Source organism: Notothenia rossii, assembly GCF_949606895.1.
Source record: "Notothenia rossii genome assembly, chromosome: 5".
NCBI classification, from domain to species: Eukaryota; Metazoa; Chordata; class Actinopteri; order Perciformes; family Nototheniidae; genus Notothenia; species Notothenia rossii.
This window is the reverse complement of record NC_136903.1, coordinates 73663742-73684753: the sequence shown is the minus strand read 5'-3', so window position 1 is coordinate 73684753 and position 21012 is coordinate 73663742. Positions and strand designations below refer to the sequence as shown.

General features: G+C 41.0%; 3 protein-coding genes across 3 annotated transcripts; 1 reads left to right on the top strand and 2 right to left on the bottom strand.

Annotated features, from left to right (window-relative positions):
- The first annotated feature begins 206 nt into the window (after positions 1-206).
- On the top strand, positions 207-7624 carry atad3 (ATPase family AAA domain containing 3). Its single transcript, XM_079683405.1, has 16 exons — positions 207-556; positions 1073-1149; positions 1274-1375; positions 1493-1552; positions 1629-1698; positions 1789-1954; positions 2361-2430; positions 4884-5039; positions 5127-5183; positions 5272-5397; positions 5493-5617; positions 5742-5793; positions 5905-5975; positions 6080-6247; positions 6584-6692; positions 6840-7624. The coding sequence occupies exons 1-16, from the start codon at positions 364-366 to the stop codon at positions 7296-7298; spliced, it is 2061 nt and encodes a 686-aa protein (XP_079539531.1). The 5' UTR covers positions 207-363; the 3' UTR covers positions 7299-7624.
- Positions 7625-10942: 3318 nt separating this feature from the next.
- ssu72 (SSU72 homolog, RNA polymerase II CTD phosphatase) lies at positions 10943-16192 on the bottom strand. Its single transcript, XM_079682152.1, has 5 exons — positions 15911-16192; positions 14845-14988; positions 12698-12837; positions 12396-12514; positions 10943-11882 (listed from the first exon to the last, which is right to left on the bottom strand). Exons 1-5 carry the CDS (start codon positions 15988-15990, stop codon positions 11781-11783), a joined length of 585 nt encoding a protein of 194 aa, XP_079538278.1. The 5' UTR covers positions 15991-16192; the 3' UTR covers positions 10943-11780.
- A 1589-nt stretch (positions 16193-17781) lies between these two features.
- fndc10 (fibronectin type III domain containing 10) lies at positions 17782-20131 on the bottom strand. The gene is made up of 2 exons (XM_079685093.1): positions 19696-20131; positions 17782-19531 (listed from the first exon to the last, which is right to left on the bottom strand). Exon 2 carries the CDS (start codon positions 19398-19400, stop codon positions 18372-18374), a length of 1029 nt encoding a protein of 342 aa, XP_079541219.1. The 5' UTR covers positions 19401-19531; positions 19696-20131; the 3' UTR covers positions 17782-18371.
- Between the last annotated feature and the right edge of the window lie 881 nt (positions 20132-21012).

Here is a 21012-nt window from a genome sequence, read left to right as displayed (position 1 = left end):
ACATGCATTAATGTCAATGACCTTCAATTGACAAAACCAGACACAGTCTGATGCAACCAAAAGAAAACGCATTTCCTTTCATTTGCATGTATTATGACCCTCTGCGGCTACCGTATCATTTTGGGTGGGACTACATCATGGACTACATGAATGACCTCTACTGGGGACAGGTAGTTGGGCCAGCCAATGAGAAACACAAGTACTCGATACCAGCCAATCCTCGCTGCAGTTGTTCAATCCAACCTGTCATTTCTGCTGCACATGCGCAGAAGATTGCGGCATGACACGAGTGTGTGGAGAGTGCAGTGACAGGTCTCTCGCTCCATACACAAGCGGATAAGAGTTTTATTCCTTCTCGTCAAAATGTCGTGGCTGTTCGGCCTGAACAAGGGGCAGCCTGAAGCGCCTCCCGGTCTCCCGGTTCCCCCTGCACCACCTGCCCCGCCGGCTGGAGGCTCCGGCGGCGGCGGAGATAAAGCCAAGGACAAATGGAGCAACTTCGATCCCACCGGGCTGGAGAGGGCTGCTCAAGCGGCCAAGGATCTCGACAACTCCCGTAAGTGTTGTGCAGGGCCGGGTAGCTCAGTTGAGGTTTCTCCTGAATATACAATCATGACTGCAGAGAGTCGTGATGCTCCAGCATCCAGAACCTCTCCGGTTCACGGTGATGGTCGCTTCAGTGATGCTGTAGCTTTAGAAATGAGGCCCACATTAACACAGCCAGCTTCTGTGAATGTACATCTTAGGTCAGCTTTGAGACTCTGTTGGTAGATCATGAGAACAACGCTGTGTTCTCTCACCTTCATTCAAACTATTGGACTGGGTTCAAAGGTCATCACCTTGCCATCTGGCATGCAACACCAACAATCTGTTGTTTCTCATACATGCATTTATAATTTGAAGCATTGTCCTTATCTGCTAAGGTAATATGAGGTGAACAGAGAGTAGACACAAATCTGTGAGGATTAAGCGCCAAGCAAGCAGGTCACATTGATCACTGGAAGTTTCCATGTTTAGAAGCCACAGCATCTTTTACTACCGTGTTGTTGACTCTCCTCTCTCCTCCACCCAGGACATGCCAAAGAAGCTCTGGACTTGTCTCGAATGCAGGAGCAGAGCACTCAGATGGAGCATCAGAGCAAAATAAAGGTACAATGGAAACGTGTACTATACTACTGCCTTCTTTTCATTTCCAGCAGGGAATGAAGGTGATATTAATTGGGCTAATTTACACACACTAAAGTATACACTCTTTTGTGTGTTTCTGTAACAGGAGTACGAAGCAGCAGTTGAGCAGATCAAAGGAGACCAAATACGAGTTCAAGCGGAGGAGAGGAGGAAAACTCTTAATGAGGAGACCAAGCAGCATCAAGCGGTGAGACAGAAAGGATTTCTCTTTTATATAATAGTTTAAAATCGACTAGAAGTATGCTTTGCAGTGAACTAGAGAGGTTTGAGTTGTGTGGTTATGTTTTGTTTTGTTCTGTTACAGAGAGCTCATTTTCAAGATAAGCTGGCCAGACAGCGATATGAGGACCAGCTAAGGCAACAGGTGAGGTCATCTCCCAAATATCGACACAAAAAAGTCTTATAATGTGACATAGTACTAATATATCTTTCTATTACAGCAAACACTGAATGATGAGAACCTCCGCAAACAAGAGGATTCTGTGCAGAAGCAGGAGGCCATGAGGAAATGTAAGAGACTTTACCTTTAATAGGATGTTGTTGAAGCTTTTGAAGATCTTGAGTGGTGGTTTATTTACTTGTGTTTTCTTTTTTATATAGCGACAATAGAGCACGAGATGGGGCTGAGGCACAAGAACGAGCTCCTGCGTATACAGGCCGAGACCAAAGCACGAGCCCAGGTGGAGCGAGAGAACGCCGACATCATCCGCGAGCAAATCCGTCTGAAGGCTGCAGAACACAGGCAGACGGTCCTGGAGTCCATAAAGTAAGACACATAGACCTCTTTAAGATTTAACACTGCAGTTTTTATGATTTTGGGGATTAAAATAGTTTTTGTAATAGTACTATTTTTGCTTCTTCTGCTCAATTCCTCTTACTGTGTTTATGTTTGCACAATTTACACCAAAGCAAATTCCTCGTATGTGTAATCCTACTTGGCAATAAACCAGATTCTGAATCTGGTAAGATGTGTATTGAAAGTTATTGCTGTCCTTAATCGTGTTACTAGTTAATACTGAAGGTATTGCAAAAGAATAACAGTATAAAACTGTAATAGAATATCTGTTATTTTAGAAGGGATTATTTTTTTATGTTTACTGGTTAATCTAGAGTTGCATCATGTGAACGCCCAGAAGGCATGCTGACAGAGACGTGTATTTGCTTTGTTTTAGGACTGCAGGTGCTGTGTTTGGAGAAGGATTCAGGGCCTTTGTGTCAGACTGGGACAAAGTTACAGCCACGGTAAGACTTTTGATTCCATTCAGAATCAGTTTGGGGAATTATGAAACTAAATACATAATAAGAGCTGAATCCGCCACTGAAGAAAGACCTGTCAACTAGATGTTCATTAAAAAGGCTTTTAAGAAATTCAGTCCTTAGCATAAAGTAAATGGTTAAAGCACTGTTTCATACAATTGTTAAAAAAAGTACCAAAAAAACGATCTTTCCATAACATGCATCTGCAAATGATTAAGATCTATTTTTAACATCCAACAAATTATTAACAAAAAGAACAGTAAACTCTTAATATACACATACTCACAAATGAAATACAGAAATGAATATTTAATGTCCAAAAAGCGGTAGATAGGAAGAACTATACACTTATATTATCCCAGCGCTTCTCCATAACTCAATTAACTTAATATTCACCATATATACAAGGCTAAAACATTTACCCCATTGCTTTTATGCTTTTGCTATTATTGCCCTAGTCATTTAGACAAAAGAGTAACAAAACATTTTATTTTGGAACTTTTGTACTCTCTGTTTCCTGTCATGGCTTTTTATTACATTATATTGCATTTAGCTGACGCTTTTATCCAAAGCGACTTACAATAAGTGCATTCGACCTGGAAGATACAACCTTGAAGAAAACAGAATCATATAAGTACATCAGGTTTCATAGACCCAAACATTTCAAGTGCTACTCAACTGGCTTTAGATAAGCCAGTCCTTTATTAGTATATAAGTGCTTTGTTAGTAATTATATCGCTCGAAGTGGAGTCGAAAGAGATGATTTTTCAGTCTCCGCCGGAAGATGTGCAAGCTATCTGCTGTCCTGATTTCAATGGGGAGCTCATTCCACCATTTTGGAGCCAGGATAGCAAACCCACAAGTTTTTGCTGATGAGAACTTGGGTCCCCCTCGCAGTGCGGGTGCAGCGAGCTGTTTGGCCGATGCAGAGCGGAGTGCACGTGCTGGGGTGTACGGTTTAACCATGTCCTGGATGTAGGAAGGGCCAGATCCATTCGCAGTATGGTACACAAGTACCATTGTCTTGAAGTGGATTCTAGCAGTTACTGGAAGCCAGTGAAGGGAGCGGAGGAGCGGCGTGGTGTGGGAACATTTAGGAAGGTTGAAGACCAGACGAGCAGCTGCATTCTGGATGAGCTGCAGAGGTCGGATGGCACATGCAGGTAGATCAGCCAGGAGGGAGTTGCAGTAGTCTAGGCGTGAGATGACGGGAGCCTGGACCAGAACCTGCGCTGATTTCTGGGTCAGCTGGGGACCTCCTGATGTTGTAAAGAGTGTATCTGCAGCAGCGGGTTGTAGCAGCAATGTTTGCAGTGAAGGACAGTTTTTTTTATCTAGGATCACACCCAGATTCCTTGCAGTCTGAGTCGGGGAAACAACAGAAGAGCCGATGTTGATTGTTAGGTCAAGAATGGGACAATCTTTTCCCAGAAGGAAAAGCAGTTCAGTCTTGTCAAGGTTGAGCTTGATGTGATGAGCAGACATCCACTGAGAGATTTCTGCTAGGCAAGCAGAGATGCGTGCAACGACCTGGGTCTCTGAGCGGGGAAAGGACAGAATTATTGGGTGTCGTCAGCGTAGCAGTGGTATGAAAAACCATGCGGGCTAATGACAGACCCGAGCGAGTTTGTGTACAAGGAGAAGAGGAGGGGACCAAGAACAGAGCCCTGAGGGACCCCTGTAGTTAATTGACTAGGGTCGGACTCGGACCCTCTCCAAGTTACCCTGTAGGTGCGGTCTTTGAGGTATGAGGTGAGGAGGGGAAGTGCAGTGCCTGAAACTCCAAGTTCTTGGAGAGTGCGAAGGAGGATCTGATGGTTCACCGTGTCGAATGCTGCAGACAGGTCCAGAAGGATGATGACAGAGGAGAGGGAGGCTGCTTTAGCAGTGTGCAGTTCCTCAGAGACAGCAAGGAGGGCAGTTTCTGTTGAGTGACCTGCCTTGAAACCAGACTGGTGCGGATCCAGAAGGTTGTTCTGATGGAGATAACAGGAGAGTTGTTTAAAGACAGCGCGTTCAAGTGTTTTAGACAGGAACGGGAGGAGAGAGACAGGCCTGTAGTTTATAACATCAGACGGGTTGAGAATGGGTTTCTTTAGGAGAGGGTTTACTCTTGCCTCCTTGAGACTGTTTGGAAAGTGACCAGAAGTTAGAGAAGTGTTGATGAAATGGGTGAGAAACGGTAGAATATCAGGAGCGATAGTCTGAAGGAGGTTTGAGGGGATAGGGTCCAGAGGACAGGTGGTAGGACGGGCAGAGGTAACGAGGGTAAGAACCTCACTTGGAGAGAGAAGGGAGAAGGAGGTCAGTGTGTGGGTGAAGGGACGGTCTGGTGACCCAGCGGTGAGTAAAGGTGAGTCAGTTATTTGGATGTCTTCGGTGATCCTCAGAGGGAGCATTATTGTGAATGTTGTCTAACTGTTCCTTCTTACCACCAGGTGGCAGGGCTGACCCTTTTAGCTGTGGGAGTTTATTCAGCCCGAAGCGCAACCGGGGTGGCAGGACGTTACATCGAGGCCAGGCTCGGGAAGCCGTCGCTGGTGCGGGAAACGTCCCGATTCACTGTGGCAGAGGCTATCAAGCATCCGGTCAAGGTAGAAAACTAACACATGGATCCTTTGCTTGTTTTGATAGTTGCAGATTATGATATACTAATTGAACTCTTTCTGGTCACTTTGTAGATGGCCAAGCGTCTGAAGAGCAAACCTCAGGACGCCCTTGAGGGAGTTGTGCTCAGTGTAAGTGGACATCACAAAACTACAGAGGATGTAACCAACGTGTATTTCTGAAGTGATGATGTAAATTAATTTTTCTTTGTACTATTAGCCTTCCCTGGAGGAGCGTGTACGTGATATTGCCATAGCAACAAGAAACACAAGGCAGAACAACGGCCTGTACAGGAACATCCTGATGTACGGCCCTCCAGGCACGGGCAAAACTCTCTTTGCTAAGGTAAACCTGAGGGCTGAACGACGACTTAATAAACTCCTACATATATGGAAAAAAAGCTTTTCTAACTGTAAGGCCTTTTTTCCCCTATTGAGTAGAAGCTGGCAATGCATTCTGGGATGGACTACGCAATCATGACTGGTGGTGACGTGGCACCCATGGGCCGTGACGGTGTGACAGCCATCCACAAAGTGTTTGACTGGGCTGGCACAAGTCGACGCGGGTAAGCTGCTTAATAGTATACTACATTACGCACTTTTTTAGAAGACTATACAGACAGGAATACTGTCCACTCCAAATACAAAATCAACAGTTTATCTCATCTTGTGTTTTTTATCCTGTTACAGACTTCTGCTTTTTGTTGATGAAGCTGATGCATTCCTTCGTAAGAGGTCCACTGTAAGTTTATTACATGTTCCAGAAACCTAGCTCCATAAGCTAAATGTTCCTATTCTTTAAATTATCCCTGATTTATTCTAACTCCATATTTTGCAATATTTACTTATGTAGGAAAAGATCAGTGAAGACCTCAGAGCCACTTTGAATGCATTCTTGTATCGCACTGGAGAGCAGAGCAACAAGTAAGAATTGATTTACATTCTGTACAAATTAAACCCTTAAACAGTGGTCATTTTCACATCATTCTCCTTCAACTTCCCACTAAGCTTTTTAATTCCTTTGTCAGGTTCATGCTGGTGTTGGCAAGTAACCAACCAGAGCAGTTTGACTGGGCCATAAACGACCGTATCGATGAAATGGTGAACTTTGCTCTTCCGGGTCCTGATGAGAGGGAGAGGCTGGTCCGGCTGTACTTTGACAAATATGTGCTGGAGCCCGCCACTGGAGGGAGACAGTGAGTACTATCCCAGAAACACAGCCGTTAAATAGGTCAAGTCGCTATAATAAGGTTCGGTCCACCATGTTAATCATTCACATATAGATATATTTATTCTGAGTCATTTTCACGAGTCGTATTATACTTGATAGAGTGATGCTTTGGCTGAACGTCGTTGCCAGGATGAGGAATAATTTTAGGCCCTAGATGCAGGTAGTGAAATAGCCTGCTGGTCATCTGGATGCAATTATTACAGAGAGGAGCAATGGAGGCTGAAGAGTGATCCGCAAACAGGACAGGAGGCAATGAACTGAACTCTCATTAATCTGTGTTTGTGTTGTTGTTTTTTTGCAGGAGGATGAAGCTGGCACAGTTTGATTATGGTCAAAAGTGCTCCGACATAGCGAAGCGTATAGAGGGCATGTCAGGAAGAGAGATCTCTAAGCTGGGTGTGGCCTGGCAGGTACGTCCCCTTTTTTAAAATTGAAATCCATAGTTCCATTGTTTTTCATAAACAGCCATGTAAAATCTTACTTCAAAAATGCTACATCATTTATCTGGAAGAAAATACATTTAAAGACCAGTTGTGTTAACTCGTGTTCTCTTTTAGGCGGCAGCATATTCCTCTCAAGATGGCGTCCTGACAGAGGCTATGATTGACGCTCGAGTTGACGAAGCTTTCAAGCAGCACCTTCAGAAGATGGACTGGCTTCATGGAGACGAAGAGGCTCAGACCAGGACCCTTACCCGTGCCCTAGCTGGAGCGACGGGCGCCGTAGACCAAATGGGCTTCACTTTGCCTCTCAGCGAGGCCCCAGAGGCTCAGGAGGTGATCGCTCCAGTTCTTGAGTCAAGTACAAAACTAGAAGGTGAAAGTTTAGCACCTCTTTCAGACATCAACCAACCAGCAGAAGGCAAAAGTGCCCCCCCAGCTGGACAGGACTGTGACGATGCTGTCAAAACTGCGACAGAAGCAGAGAGTTTAGCCCCCACTGACAGTGAAGGCAAAGTGACAGAAAAGCAAGACAAAGCTGCATCTCCTCCTCCAAAGGATGGAACTCCAGTTTAAGTCTTAGATTTGTTCAATGGGCGGCCTGGATTAGAAAGATTAGTGTCCGGCCTCTTTAACTAGTGTGTCAGTTTCTCTTAAAGTATGTTGGACTGTCTGTGACAGAAGATGAGTTCAGCAGTTAGGAGCAAATAATTAACTAACTTGACAAAAAAAAAAAATGATGCCTGAGACCTAATATATATGATATACATTGTAAAAGTGTACTTTACATGGAAATCAGACTGTGTGTCTGCAATAACAGTATATAAGTGTTATGCACTGTGGAGAGTCTGTCGAAATGATTAAATGCATCTGTTTTTTTATAAACAAATGATCTCATGTTTTCGGGGTGCAGTTGCTGGTGATGTTACACAACCTGTATAGCAGAGGTCAAGAGAGTCTTTCAGTAAGGGGCATGACATCTTTGGATTTAGTTGTACATAACCCTTATAAAATGCTTATTTACAATTTAGAAACATCATACCTTGCAATTAAATTATCAAGCATTATTAAGGGTTTTCAAAGACTGTATAGCAACACAATGAATCATGTCAGAGAGGAAGGGGGTGAGATTGGATGAGGCCGTGATCCCGTCCTATAGGAACCCACAAGGGATTTCATAACTCATACAAACTAATGAGGGCTTCAGGAAGCTTTTTCTACCGAGCAGAGTCAAGGGTGTGAAGCTGTCCTTGGTTTGAAAAGGCCCCATGATACAACTTCCTGTCAGACATAGGATGACTTGATGTTATATAAAGTACAGGTTCACTTAAATATCCAAACAATCTGGTCATTCCTATTATGAAAGTAATATTTTTATGATGGTGAATTTGATTTTAAAAAGTTTTTCCTGTGTGCTCACAACACTGCAACAAGGTCCCCTCAACAGCTTCATTGTGTGTCCGACAACATTAAAGGAAGGCTACCTTATGCAAGCTATCCAATCAAGGCACTAAGTTGCCAGAAAATATAAAGTTATATTTCGACTCACCGGAAAGGGCTATTACGTTATTGAAAATAAAAAACCTAAACAAATTAACAACTTAATCTAATCAACATTGTTATCTTCATGTTTCATTAACATTATCGCACACATTTTGATTGCTCTGCAGCATGTTCCCACTGGAGTCCTGAATAACTCCACAGTCTTGTAGGCCTCCATGACCAGAAACCTGCATCTGGAGAGAAAGACGGAAACTGGGATGGTGAAGGCTCCTACATTTGTGTTGGTGTTATACCAGTAAAGGAGGGACCAACTTAATATTAATGCCTAAGAATTTGGAATGGTATGTCAAAAGCTCCTGTAGGTGGCCCAATACTTCCAGCGACTGCAAGAACAACTTGATGCTGAGGATCAGCAGAAGTCCAACTACCACGTCCATATTCTGCTGGGACCTGATGTCTCTTACAACAAAGTTTGAATCCAACATGGGCTGGGACCCGTTATATGGAACCACATCATAGACTTGATGTCTGCAGTAGAGAGAGCAGCAGCCAGTGGTGGGAGATTTGAACACAGAAGAGTAAAGAAAAAAAATTAACTCAGTGGTGAAAGGTTTTTTTACATGGGTTTTATGTCCCTGGAAGTAAGAGAATGATTTTGATAAATACCAACAGGTCACATTTGAGTCACAGGAACTATAGAGCTCAATTTCTCTGCCTCCGAACAGATATGTCTGAATCACAAACTGGTCTGAACATCTCTTTATTCCACATAGTCAGTCATTTAAAACTTTTACTCAGGCCTGTAGGCTACCTGTGGTGCCCAACCTTTTTTGAACCGAGAGCTACTTTTAAAGTTGCAAGTCTGCCGAGATCTACCAGTCCAAATAGAGAGGCGTAGCCATTACTGACAGGTAAATAAACACTTCTACTTGTATTAAATTGACCTTTGTACTATTAATATTTCATAAAATACTGCAGATCCTTTATCTTACCTCTTTCTAATCTACACACATAACTTAACACATAACACATAACATATAACTTTAACTGAAGTTACACAACAGTGTTATTGATACAGAGTTGGAGTTTATTCACACGCCACATACTACAGTGGGTAATGTTTTCAAGAAACATTGAACAGTGCTGCCACATATGACACAGAAAAAAAAAAAAAAGACCCTGAACCCTTTCTTTGCCATTATATAAAAATAGTGTTGCTACAAAAGTATACATTAAGCTTACTAATAAGACAACTCAGATCTGAAGCTACACAGGAATCTGCTGCCAACGTGCAATAAAAAAGACAAAATTAATAGAATCAAACCCTTTTTTTGTTGCATTTTAGTAGAGTATAAAAAGAAATGCCTTTAAAATAGGATGAAAGCAACACTAGTTTCTTAACCTGAATTGATAATAGACTATAATCAATTTAAACAGAACAGATCTTAATGTTTGCATTCTTATACCATTTAGTGCAATCATTATAATGAATAAGCTCAAACAAACTAAAACGTACAGCTGATTAATAACGGTATCTAACTTGAGTTTTTATTATATCAAAAATCTGTTGAAATGCTACAGTTATTTTTACTGTCCCCCAAAAGCGCGTCGGCAGCCTCCAGGAATGCTTCATTCACAACTTCGCCGTCTTTGAAAGACTTCATGTGTTTCGCAAGAACGTGACTGACACGATAAGATGTAGCAGCCTTGCTCTTGTTGTTGGGCCGGGTGAAAATGGGCTGCTGTGCATTTAGCTTTCCTATCTCAGGTCCCTCCCCTTTTGGGAGCGTACGGCAGAATTAAGAGGGAATTCCGTATCGTAGCGTTTGTTTTACTTTAAGTAGCCTACATTTTGATGGGCATCCTTTTTGCACTGACACGTGACATTTTGAATACTTGACCTCTATTTGTAACCTAGTATTTGTACACTGAGGTATTATTACTTTTACTTAAGTAAACACTTCCCGCATATCTTAACATCAACTCACAGAGACCATTAAAACAGGTTCAGGAGTATAATCATTGAGTTTGTCTCACTCTTTAAAAAAAAGTTGTATTAGATCAGCTGGTTGTATCTGACACCGTGCTCTCCTTCACGGTAAGTAGAGGTTGTGAACGCGGTCAGAAAGCGCTTTCATGACCGTAACACACCGTCAGTCTGGAAGAATACAATAACAGTAAGCTGAGATAATATGTCACGTGAACGTGGAAAGGCATAATGTCCGGTAAAGTTAGGAACATTATGGGGGTTTATCTTACCGTCGTTGAGGGTGTTTATTATAGTTTGTCAAGGTGAGGTAAACTTGATTTATTAAGTCTTCAGCCTATGTTTGGTCAGAATAACCTTTGCCTTGGTTAATATACAAGTAAAGACGTATTGTTTTTATTTTAGATTCGTGCATTTGATTTACTGGTTAGAAGGTGAAAATGACCCAAATATACTGCTCTAGATAAGTGTTGGTCAAAGGTAGCTACATCCAAAGCCAGACCGAGGATTTGATTTAAACTGTTTTGCTTTACACTAATATTTATCAATTGAAATATTTCTAAATAATCTGTACACATGAACCTTTAAAATTAAAATCAGACATAAAATTAACCAGGACCATAAGCATAATAGTGGGTAATTCAATGCTAGAAGGTTTTGTGTAACAATACCCATTTTACATGAAACCCTCATGAACTATAACACAAACCAAATAAAGAGCCATGACATGTTTCTTAGAGATGTTTCTTTAGAGGATTCATATGTACATACAGAAAAATCAGGCACTCTGAGCCGAGCTCGCAGTTTGCAAATAATTACAATGTTCAATTCTTTAACATTTACAAAAGAAAAATTCTTACAATGCCCTGAAAAATAGCATATCCAAGTTGAAATAGAATCAACACATTATAGGAAACACACTGGAGGAGAGCCTCAGAGGTCTAGGTTTGGTTATCATTATTAGCCCACCCACTTATCCAAACTAATCCACAACACATTGTCACACAAAAACAAGCATTCAGTTCAATTAACTCTTATCCCCGTCTGACCCCAAAAAAAACTAAAAATGTACACTTCCCAAGATCAGGAATAAAAAGTCTGACATGGGCTTAAATGAATAAAAATTATACGGTATATTATGTTGGGGAAACGAAAATCAGCATTCATATGCTGTTCTGAATGTGGCCTAAACCAGAGGGACTGGAGAGGGAGTGGTTGAGTCAGGGTGGGGTGCTATGGCTCTCCCTGAGGAGACATGGTTGAGTGATTTCACTGGACTGGGATGAAGGGCTGACCAAGGCCTGACCTTGACCAGGAGAAATAAAAGGCAGAGCGAGAGCAGCCAGTTCGTCCTCTGCAGAGGACAAACACCATCATCCCCAATATGTCCAACAGCAGCCATTTGTTAGGTCCTGACCCAAAGCTGTGTGTGAATGTGTGTGTAGTTGTGTAGGCACACCATGTTTATGTATGTCTATCTACTGTGTAGATGACTGAGGAGTGTCCATATACTAATGTTTGATTGCTTGTGATCTAGGTTTGTGTGTATTTCAAGTTTCTATTGCGCATTAGTAGAAACAGACACTGTGGAGAAAAGGCCGGTTGCTCTTCTCCTCAAACTCCTGAATGAGTTCATCCATTTCATCCTCCATGTCGTCAGTGTGCTGGATCTGCAGGGATGGAGAGGAAGCACATTAAACACAGCCTGAATGCTAACTACCACTAATAAATCCCATTTATGAATATTATTGCACCCTTTCATAGCATAGGAAACCAGTAAATATTGTTTATTAATTCCCTGGTTAGTTCTTTAGATTTCTTGTTTCGAGAGTCGGAAAACCAAATGATATCCAGTTTATTATGATATAAAAACACAAAAAAGGTGTCTAAGAGGATAAAAAAAAAATCATTTTTGCAATTGTTGCTTGTAACATTACTTTGAGTATACAATTATCAAACTAGTTGCCCATTATTTTACTTCTCATTTGCAGCTCTATTTTCATCAGGTGACCACTGAACCCCCCTATTTTGGAAGTGGGGTAAAATATTTCCGTGAAAAGAAAGTCTACTTGGCTATACAAATTCATTACTAAACCACAATGTCATAGATGGGGTTGCAGCACAGCCTTGTTGTACTTTGCCTCAGTGGTCCTGTACAACAGCATTTAGGTTGAGACACTCACACATTGACACAGCTCACAGATGAGGAAGGCGCCCAGCGTGGCTTCCTCGTGGTTATCCTGAATGTCTACATTGATGACGTGAACAGACTGCAGAGTCTCCTGCTCTCTTGAATTTAGATCTGGGGAACAAGAACAGAAAAATAAAGCAATACAATAAGTGTAATTAAAACTTGGTCTGCCTAGAAAATCATTTTGGGATAAAAATGTGATTAAGAAAGTTGTATCAAAACAGTGTTCTAGCAAGGGGCTCTGAATTACCAACATCCTTTCAGTGATTAGTCATTACTTATAAGAAGCCTCACCCTCCAGCACTTGGTCATAGACTCTCTCTTCACAGGTGATGACCAGGTCAAACTTATCCTTGCAGTTTTGAAAGCGCTCCGGCTTTGATTTGATGCGCTTGTTGCGGTCCAGCATGTGCAGGATGCCATTCTGTGTGTATCTTAGGAGTTGGTAGGTCAAGGAACACAGCAGGAGCGAGGGAAACACTTCAAGGTAATACAACACACTCATCACACTATCAGAGACAGGGCCATCGAACAATCAAAAATGGCCAGAAAACAGCCAGTGGGAAAAACAGAAAGATATGAACTTGTTTGAAAAAGAATGCAGATTCTGTTTGCATGCTGGGGTTCACATCTGATTACATCAGTGTTTGTGTGAAACTGCAGCATCCTCTGCTGGTGGCTGAACAAACTACCACTAAACGGCTATTTTTAAAAAGGGCTGATAGAAGAATGGCATTTCAGGGCCACATTAAAAATGAGTCACTTATAGCTAAAAGCTTCATCTGTCATTGGGCAGATTACTTGTTTAAGCTTAATAAATATATAAAAAAAGAATAAATATAAAAAATACAAAATATTTAGTTTATCCAATACTCAATGTTAACAGCAGTCAAACATAAGTCCATGTAAGACTTTCTCTACACAAGATCATCCTTCAATACATTGCCAAATATATAAATAAAAAAAGACCAACCACCATAGCGAATTGTCTATAATAGTGGGCTATATTTTTTTTAAAAAGAAATCCATGCAAATGTGCAAGAATACAAGTCGTTTCGTAAGAAGCAGTATATACACATTATATATTAACAATACATAGGGGATTAACAGAGCAGCTAGTTTACACTTTGTAACACGGCACCTTGGAAATGCAGCAATACAGACAACCTACATGGGTTCGCATAATATACACCTGCAATACAGTAAGATTAGCAAGTAATATTTGGTGAAGCACACATCTCCTAGTTTGTAAACCAGAATGTCACAAGAAGCGTATTTAACCAGAATAATTTAAGCTGAGTTTAGACATAGCCCCTTAAAGATTACTCTTTACTTTAACACGGCAATATGATTTTATTCCAGATGTAACAGGATTAACATCCTTCACATATACAATAAAGGGGGACATTTCCAGGGCAGACTGCTATCCTTATAGTGAAGACATGGATTATTTCAACTATTATCAATAGAAAAATAAAAACGCCTCCAGTCTGTACTTGATGTGATGAACGAAAGATACAGTACTTTTTGGAAACTCTTCGTGGGCCAGTGAGGATACATAGGAAATAAATCACTAATGTATTTTTATTATATCTCCAGCTTCAACAAATGACAGGCTTTCAGTAATGCGGTCCAGTTTTAGAGTATCCGCTAGCATGTGCATTTACAGTCTGACTAATGAGAACGAACTCAATTAATTCCTCATTACTTTGGAGCACTGAAGTCAATATTTAATTTATTTATGTCTAAGAAAGCAGGAAAACTACACTTGCTTTGAGAATTAACTTGTGTCAAATGCCGTGTTGGGTTTATTTTGTCAATGAAGTTTAAATTTCCTTCAGTTTTGCTGTGCATATCTCCGTTACAACATACATTCAGATAACTAACAGCAATTAACAACTAAAAAAGACAAGTTTATGTTAAGTTCCCTGCTGAAAAAAAAATCTTCCGCCTAAATTGCTGGTGTTACCGAAGCAGCAAAAACATATTGTGACAGGGGGGAAGAAATGCATATATTAAAAACACAGGGTAACTGCATGGTGAGGAACAACAGAGGTAACGTTAACATTTTTGCAAGTACTGACACTCAACAACATTAACTTAGTTGGAGAAATTATAATTTAAATCTTAACAGATGAGCATACATGATCTTCACCAAATAGTACTTACTGTTGTATTGCAAGGTGTTTGCAGAACCCCTGCATATAATAGGTTTAATATCAAAGCAAACGTCTGTTACACATTTTAAACATTCCCTTCCTGTGATTTACCCATCCGTGCAGTCCCATCCATTGTGCCGTTCAAACGCCATCATACCTGCATGTTGTCCTTCCTAGATTAATGTCAAACACGATATATGTACATGGGCCATGTCTACTTATCTGGTTTCCTGTATACAGTATGAATATATGCGTGTGGAAAAGTGAGTGAGAAGGGGATACAGTTCCTTGTCCTTGCGGACCAAGTCGTTGTACATCTGTACATATGTAGTTTTGAAGTCATACACATTTGGCTTATCCGGGGCAGGACCGGGTAGCTTCACATGAGACCCTGTCCCAAATGAACGCACATCAAATCCACGTTTGCTGCAGAGATGAAAAGAACAAAACAGTCAATTATATACCATTTCTGGCAACAACTATAGAAAAAATAAAACATTGCACAAGTAAATAATGCAGTCATCAGCCTCTTTCCATGTCGTATAATAAAAAAGGTACACAATGAAGTCAGGTTTTCAATTAGTCTCCTCTATTAAAAGATAAGTACTCTATGTATAACAGGGTCTATCCATTTCAATGGCTGTATTAAGGCTTAATGCACACATCATATCCCCCTAAACAAGAGATTTAAAATTTAAAATTAAAGCACAATTTAAGGGAAAGCGTTATTTGTTTTACTTCAGATAATCACGAGGGTGACTTTCATCAACAGAGAATATTGGCCCTTAAATCCTTTTCGACGTACATACAAGTTGTACAGCTTTCCAATGAGAAAAGAGCAACCATTAAGGATGCGATCAGGTAAAATTGTTTAACAGTCCCGAACCATCCAGACCTTAAGTAGAAAAACTAATACATCTCAATTCAGCCTTTGTACAAGGTGTAAAGAGGTGGCTGATCAGAGCTGGTTACCACTCTAAACTCCACAAGCTGCAGTTGCTCTCTTCCGGAATATTCCCGACAGGGGGGCGCTATAATCGTCATGTGGGGAGAAAAGAAAACTCGGGCCGGTAATTTTTAAACGCCCTTTCCCTTTTTTTAAATCAAAATCTGTGTGGACTTTTACTTAAAGCGACCGCGAAACCTAAAAAAATACGCCTAAATCTGAGTGTAGAGTAGGCAATGGCCCCTGGGTTAACTCTAAAGCAGCAAGTCCATTGTTTACTGCGAGAGGCCCGACGGACGGTCCGACACGGTCTTGGTTTGACTCATGACGGGCTCAGAAAGCGGCACAGATTCGGTTCACTTCACGGACGCTTTCCTGGTCCTCCTGGCGGCTCGTGTTTACCTGAGGATACTGTGCGCCTCCATACTGCGGTTCTGGTTGCTCGAGCACACAACCGCTACACGCAGCGGGTGGCTCGGCATTGCGACTCTCCGGTTGAAAATAACCGAGACAGGCTGTCAAAATGTATAAAGAATCGGTTAGGTCGATCTCTGTAAGGACGATAAACAGCACAAACCCCCCTTTTTTACGCTAAATACGGTAACGGTTCGATTTAAAATACTGTGCGAGTTGCTCGTCTTCTTTAGATGGATGAAGTTAAAATGGCGGAGGTCCGTTGGTGACTACGGCTTTATGAAGTGATGTAATTTGGGGGTGGGGCTTACCACGCATCAGGCAGAAAGTAGAAGTGACGTCACTAAAAGAAAATGTAGAACTAATTAGAAACTTAAACCAATGATAACATTCGGATGGAAGCCAAGTATGTAATATTGTAAGTTACTAATAAAAACAAACCCTTTCGTTTAGTTCAGAGCCCTAGAGAGAAATATTAATTAATTAATTATATCTCTATGACTCTGGTTTAGTTGTAGTCATTTGAGCTATTTCCTCTCCTTTCCCTCCCCTGGTTCATGCAGGCAAACAGCCTTGGAGCTTTAACATTATTTCTCCACAGCTGTGTCTTGGTATGACCCAGATAGTTGATGGACTTGCCCAAAAACATTAATAAAACAATCTCTTCTTCAGATGATAAGAGGACAAACAGTGTCAGACAGCAGGAAGGACATCCGGGAGTCCATCTTATCAGGTAGCTCCCTGGAGCCAATCATCCTGCTAGGAACAGAGCTTGCTTTGACTGGTTATCAAATGTTGATTATACTCTTAGGAATAATTCAATGTTGAGGAGTGAGCAAGATAACTAAAGAATTGGTTGAGCAGCAAATGTCAATTCTCCAGCTTTTCACATCAATAACACCAGTACTCTCGTCCATCTTATCAACTTAGTCTTGAATTTAAGGCATACTTTGAGTTTATCCAAATTTAAAAACAATAACACGTGATCACAATATTAATTTGCCAAATAACATTTAAAAAATATATTTGATTTGATTACCTATACCATTTTTATTAAGCTATATTTAGTATTCATATTATTGTTGTGTGTCTTTAATCTGACTCTACATAATGTTGAATGTCACAGTGAGTGGAGTAATGCTTATTTGCATCTATTGCCTGACATTTCAGTGATTTTTTTTAAGACAATGTGTTTTCTTGTGTAGGAAATGTGTATATTTGTGAAACAAAGAGCTCTAACAAAAATATTAGGTACACTCTTATTAATAACTGTCCCTTCATTTATATTGTCTTGCTCTTTCTTATTAAGAGATTCATGGTGAAAGAAAAAAAGAAAACATTATAAATCCAAATGAAACCCAAGCTTTAAATAGTCTTTTATAGAGGATACAAATAATGTACCTCGTAGTGTTACAAATACTCTTGATATTGATTGTAATATTGAGTTAGAAAATAACATGCTGTATATCCTACAGCTATTTATTATTGTTGGAAAATTCCATAAATGGAGCCAAGCCAACTTCCCTGCAATTTATTAATGAAACAATTTAGCACCATCTTATGGTAAAAACAAAAAAAGGTTTTTCTCTGTATATGAACAATGAATTAAGTGGAAAAAAAACACTTTCATCTTACAACTTTAAACTTTTTCTCTGTATTTGTATATTTTCCCTTTACTTTCAATATACTCATTTTAAAATAACTAAATAACGAGATCAAGCCTGAGTGGTTGACCAGCATCTGCCTTAGCAAAAGTTCGTTTTTATACAGATATTTTGAATTTGTGTCTGGAATTGATTGTTAGTCCAGGGATGTGAGGATGAACACATGCACACAAGAAGGAAGACAAGAGAGCTATCAAGTATTACAAGTGACCTCATGGTACTTTATTCACTGACAGCAGGACATAAATGCTTTCCAACTCAAGATTTTTGACAAAGTATTTGGATATTCAACAACAGATTGTATTTTCCTTAAAAAAAATGGAACAGATCCATACTGAGGTGGACCTAAAAGCAACTATACGGTGGAGTAAAAATAACGTTTTATTTGCTGTGGCGCAGCAAGGACATGACAAGTCTGGACACTTTCACAGGCTGCACATTTTGCTGCTGTTTCTGATGCCCTCCACACCATTTCATTTATTGTATTGCTGTATAAATGCTGCCAGCACACAGAGTGACGGACCCAATCACAGACAACCTTAAAATAGAAACACAACACAGTAAACTGTATAATAGTTAACTTGGGTTACCAGTTATTTTGGTTAAGTGCATCCTCGCAGAGGTTGACAAGGCATGTTATTTGCAGAGCCACTGTAGTTTGTGCTTCAATTTAGTCATAACAAATGTGAGCATCACTATATGGTCGATTGAATAATGTATTATTGACGGTGAGGGACCATGATTGGGAGATTAGATGTGGTCATCATGGATATTAAATGTAGAATTCAGTGTCGCGAGTGAGTGTGGTAGGAGTATGTGTGTTGTTTAGCGGGGCTCATTATGTTTTCTGTAATGTACGCCACCAGCAAGCAGATGATGACCAGCATCACGCAAATAGCTCCCCCAACCGTTGTCATGGCAATCACAATGTCCTGCATCCCAGACGGCGGCAGGGTAAACTCAACACAGTCCCGATGGTTTTCTTTCTGAGCTGGATCAGAGTTGGCCAAGGAGCGCAGGCAGAGGCGGTATGGGATGTTCTCATGCAGCTCAGTGAGGAGAAAGTCCCTGCAGCCAGATCCAAGATGGACACCGGCACACTCAAACTGAGTGTAGCTTCCATTCCACCAGCAGCTTAACTCGTAGCCTCCCCGCCTGTGTCTTCGGCCACTGAAAACACTGTGTGATGCTCTAGTTTCCTCTCTAGTTAAATTTGTCCCTGGCTTTCCACTGCTCCTCTGACCTGCTACAGTCTCTTTTTTCATGGCGGATTCTGCCACATGGGTCCACTTCAACAGTACGCTGCCATTGGTGAGAATATTTGCCACCAGATTCCCCAAAGACACCACTGTCCTGCAGTCTCCCTTATGACACTCGTACCCAAACAATGTGTGTCGAAAACACAGCTGCCCACCGATGCCTCCCTCGATCACTCGGTAGGCACACAGTGGGGACACCTCCTCCTCTGGGCTCCAGTTTGGTGGCCTGCCAAACCTTTCAGATACCACAGTAGTAGTATTGTCTCTGTTGGTGTTAAAGGAGAAGCTATTCCCTTGGCCTGTTACCTCTTTTAGCTTTCGTGATGGCCTACTTTCTTGACTTTGATTGCCTGAGCTGGTGTTAGTCTGTCTCAGCCAGTTTATGGTTCCCAAATGATGCCTGTCTCTAGCCCCTGATGGGGATGTTGTTGTTGACAGTGCTGAGCTGCTGCGATGAGATCTGCTCCCAGCTGTGGGGTGTAATGTGCAGAGCAGGAGTGCCGATAAGGCGAGCAGTGATGGTCGTTTTTGGCTTTCCATCTCACTTCCTCTCATCGAATAATTTTCTTTCACAATGGATCAGATGGGCTGATGTCTGCCATTAGATCAGCTCTGCCTCAGTGCACACGACGAAACCCGCTTGAAACACAATAACACGTCCATGGACGAGAGGTTCGGCGATTCATCTGCGATTAAAGAAAACAACTATTTAGTCATGCATGTCAGAAAGACAGTTGAGTATGACCTTGCGTAGGATAAGCTTGCAGGATGAAATTTACAGCGCCTACACGGTGATAAAAGTCACCTCATTGCAGCCTCCGACTGACAGGCATTTATAAAAATCACTTACTAGTTTCGGTGAGACGAGAGGACCCGGCTATCGTGCCGTCAGATTCCCTTTCTTCTTCCTATCTGTCTCGACGTGATGCTCCGGTGCTGTGCGAGAGTACACGTAGAGGAGCGCGCGCCGGTGTGCTTGCGAGCGTGGGTGCATGCACAGAATATTTGTAGTCATCAAGTACATTCTGAGTCATCATCCCACACAGTGCTTCAGGTGTCTGTCAACAACCAGAGTCCTGACAGACTGACAGACGCAGCGTTACTTCAACCAACCTGCTGCTCACCTGCAGGCAGAGGCCCACACATCACATGATCTGATGTTAGCTACAGGTCAGTGGTGGACAGAAACCAAGAGCATTAACTCAAGTCTTTACTTCAGTTTAATAATCAGGTAGGCCTACTTCTGCTCCACTGTATTTCCATGTACTACTTTATGCTTTATCTCTCCAGAAGCAACTATTTTACTTTTTACTCCACTACATGCACGTGCTAACCATAGGGTGCTAACTCAAGTTGCTTTGAACATTTAGATTCAGCTGAGTAATGGACAATATTATAAATTAATAGTTTATCAACTTTATTGATACCATGATACAATTCACAAGCCATACTTTATAGTAATAAAAACAAACTGCTCCTTTAGTAGCTGCAACATTAAACTGATAATGATAACCCTTCAATAATAATAATAATAGGCTTTTACTTTTGGTACATTAAGTTGGATGGCAGTACTTTTGCTATAAGCTGATACAGTATCACACAAGACCTACAGAAAATAACTCTACATTTGGCCATATTTCTTCTTCTACAACAATTTTACTCACCTTTTTTTGTACTTATAATCGACAGAGACTCATTCAAATTAACTCAAAATGTCACATTTAAAAAATAATAACGGAAGCCACATTTATGTTCTGAGTTTTTACGCTTGCGTTTTTTTACCTTGGTGCCAGGTCATTTTCTAATAAGGACCTCTTCCGATTGCATTCATGCTTTCTGTAAACTGCACTGCTTTTAAGTGCAGCTCAAATAGAATGATAGAATAAAAAGAGAAGGAAGGGAAAATAATGGTTTGTGTAGAATTGTATTGGTAGATCTTGATGTCATTTTGTCTATCCATCTCATTGTTATAACACTTAAAAAACATATTCACACTACCAACAAAAACATGTGCATTCATTTATACAAAGATCAATCTGACACAACCTTAACACAATATAACCACCACAAAGTGACTGCTGTATTGTCAGATTGCACGTACAGAGCAGGTGACTTTCATTTGGTCTGTTCCCTGTAAAAGCTAATTACTGCTGAATGAGGTTTAAGC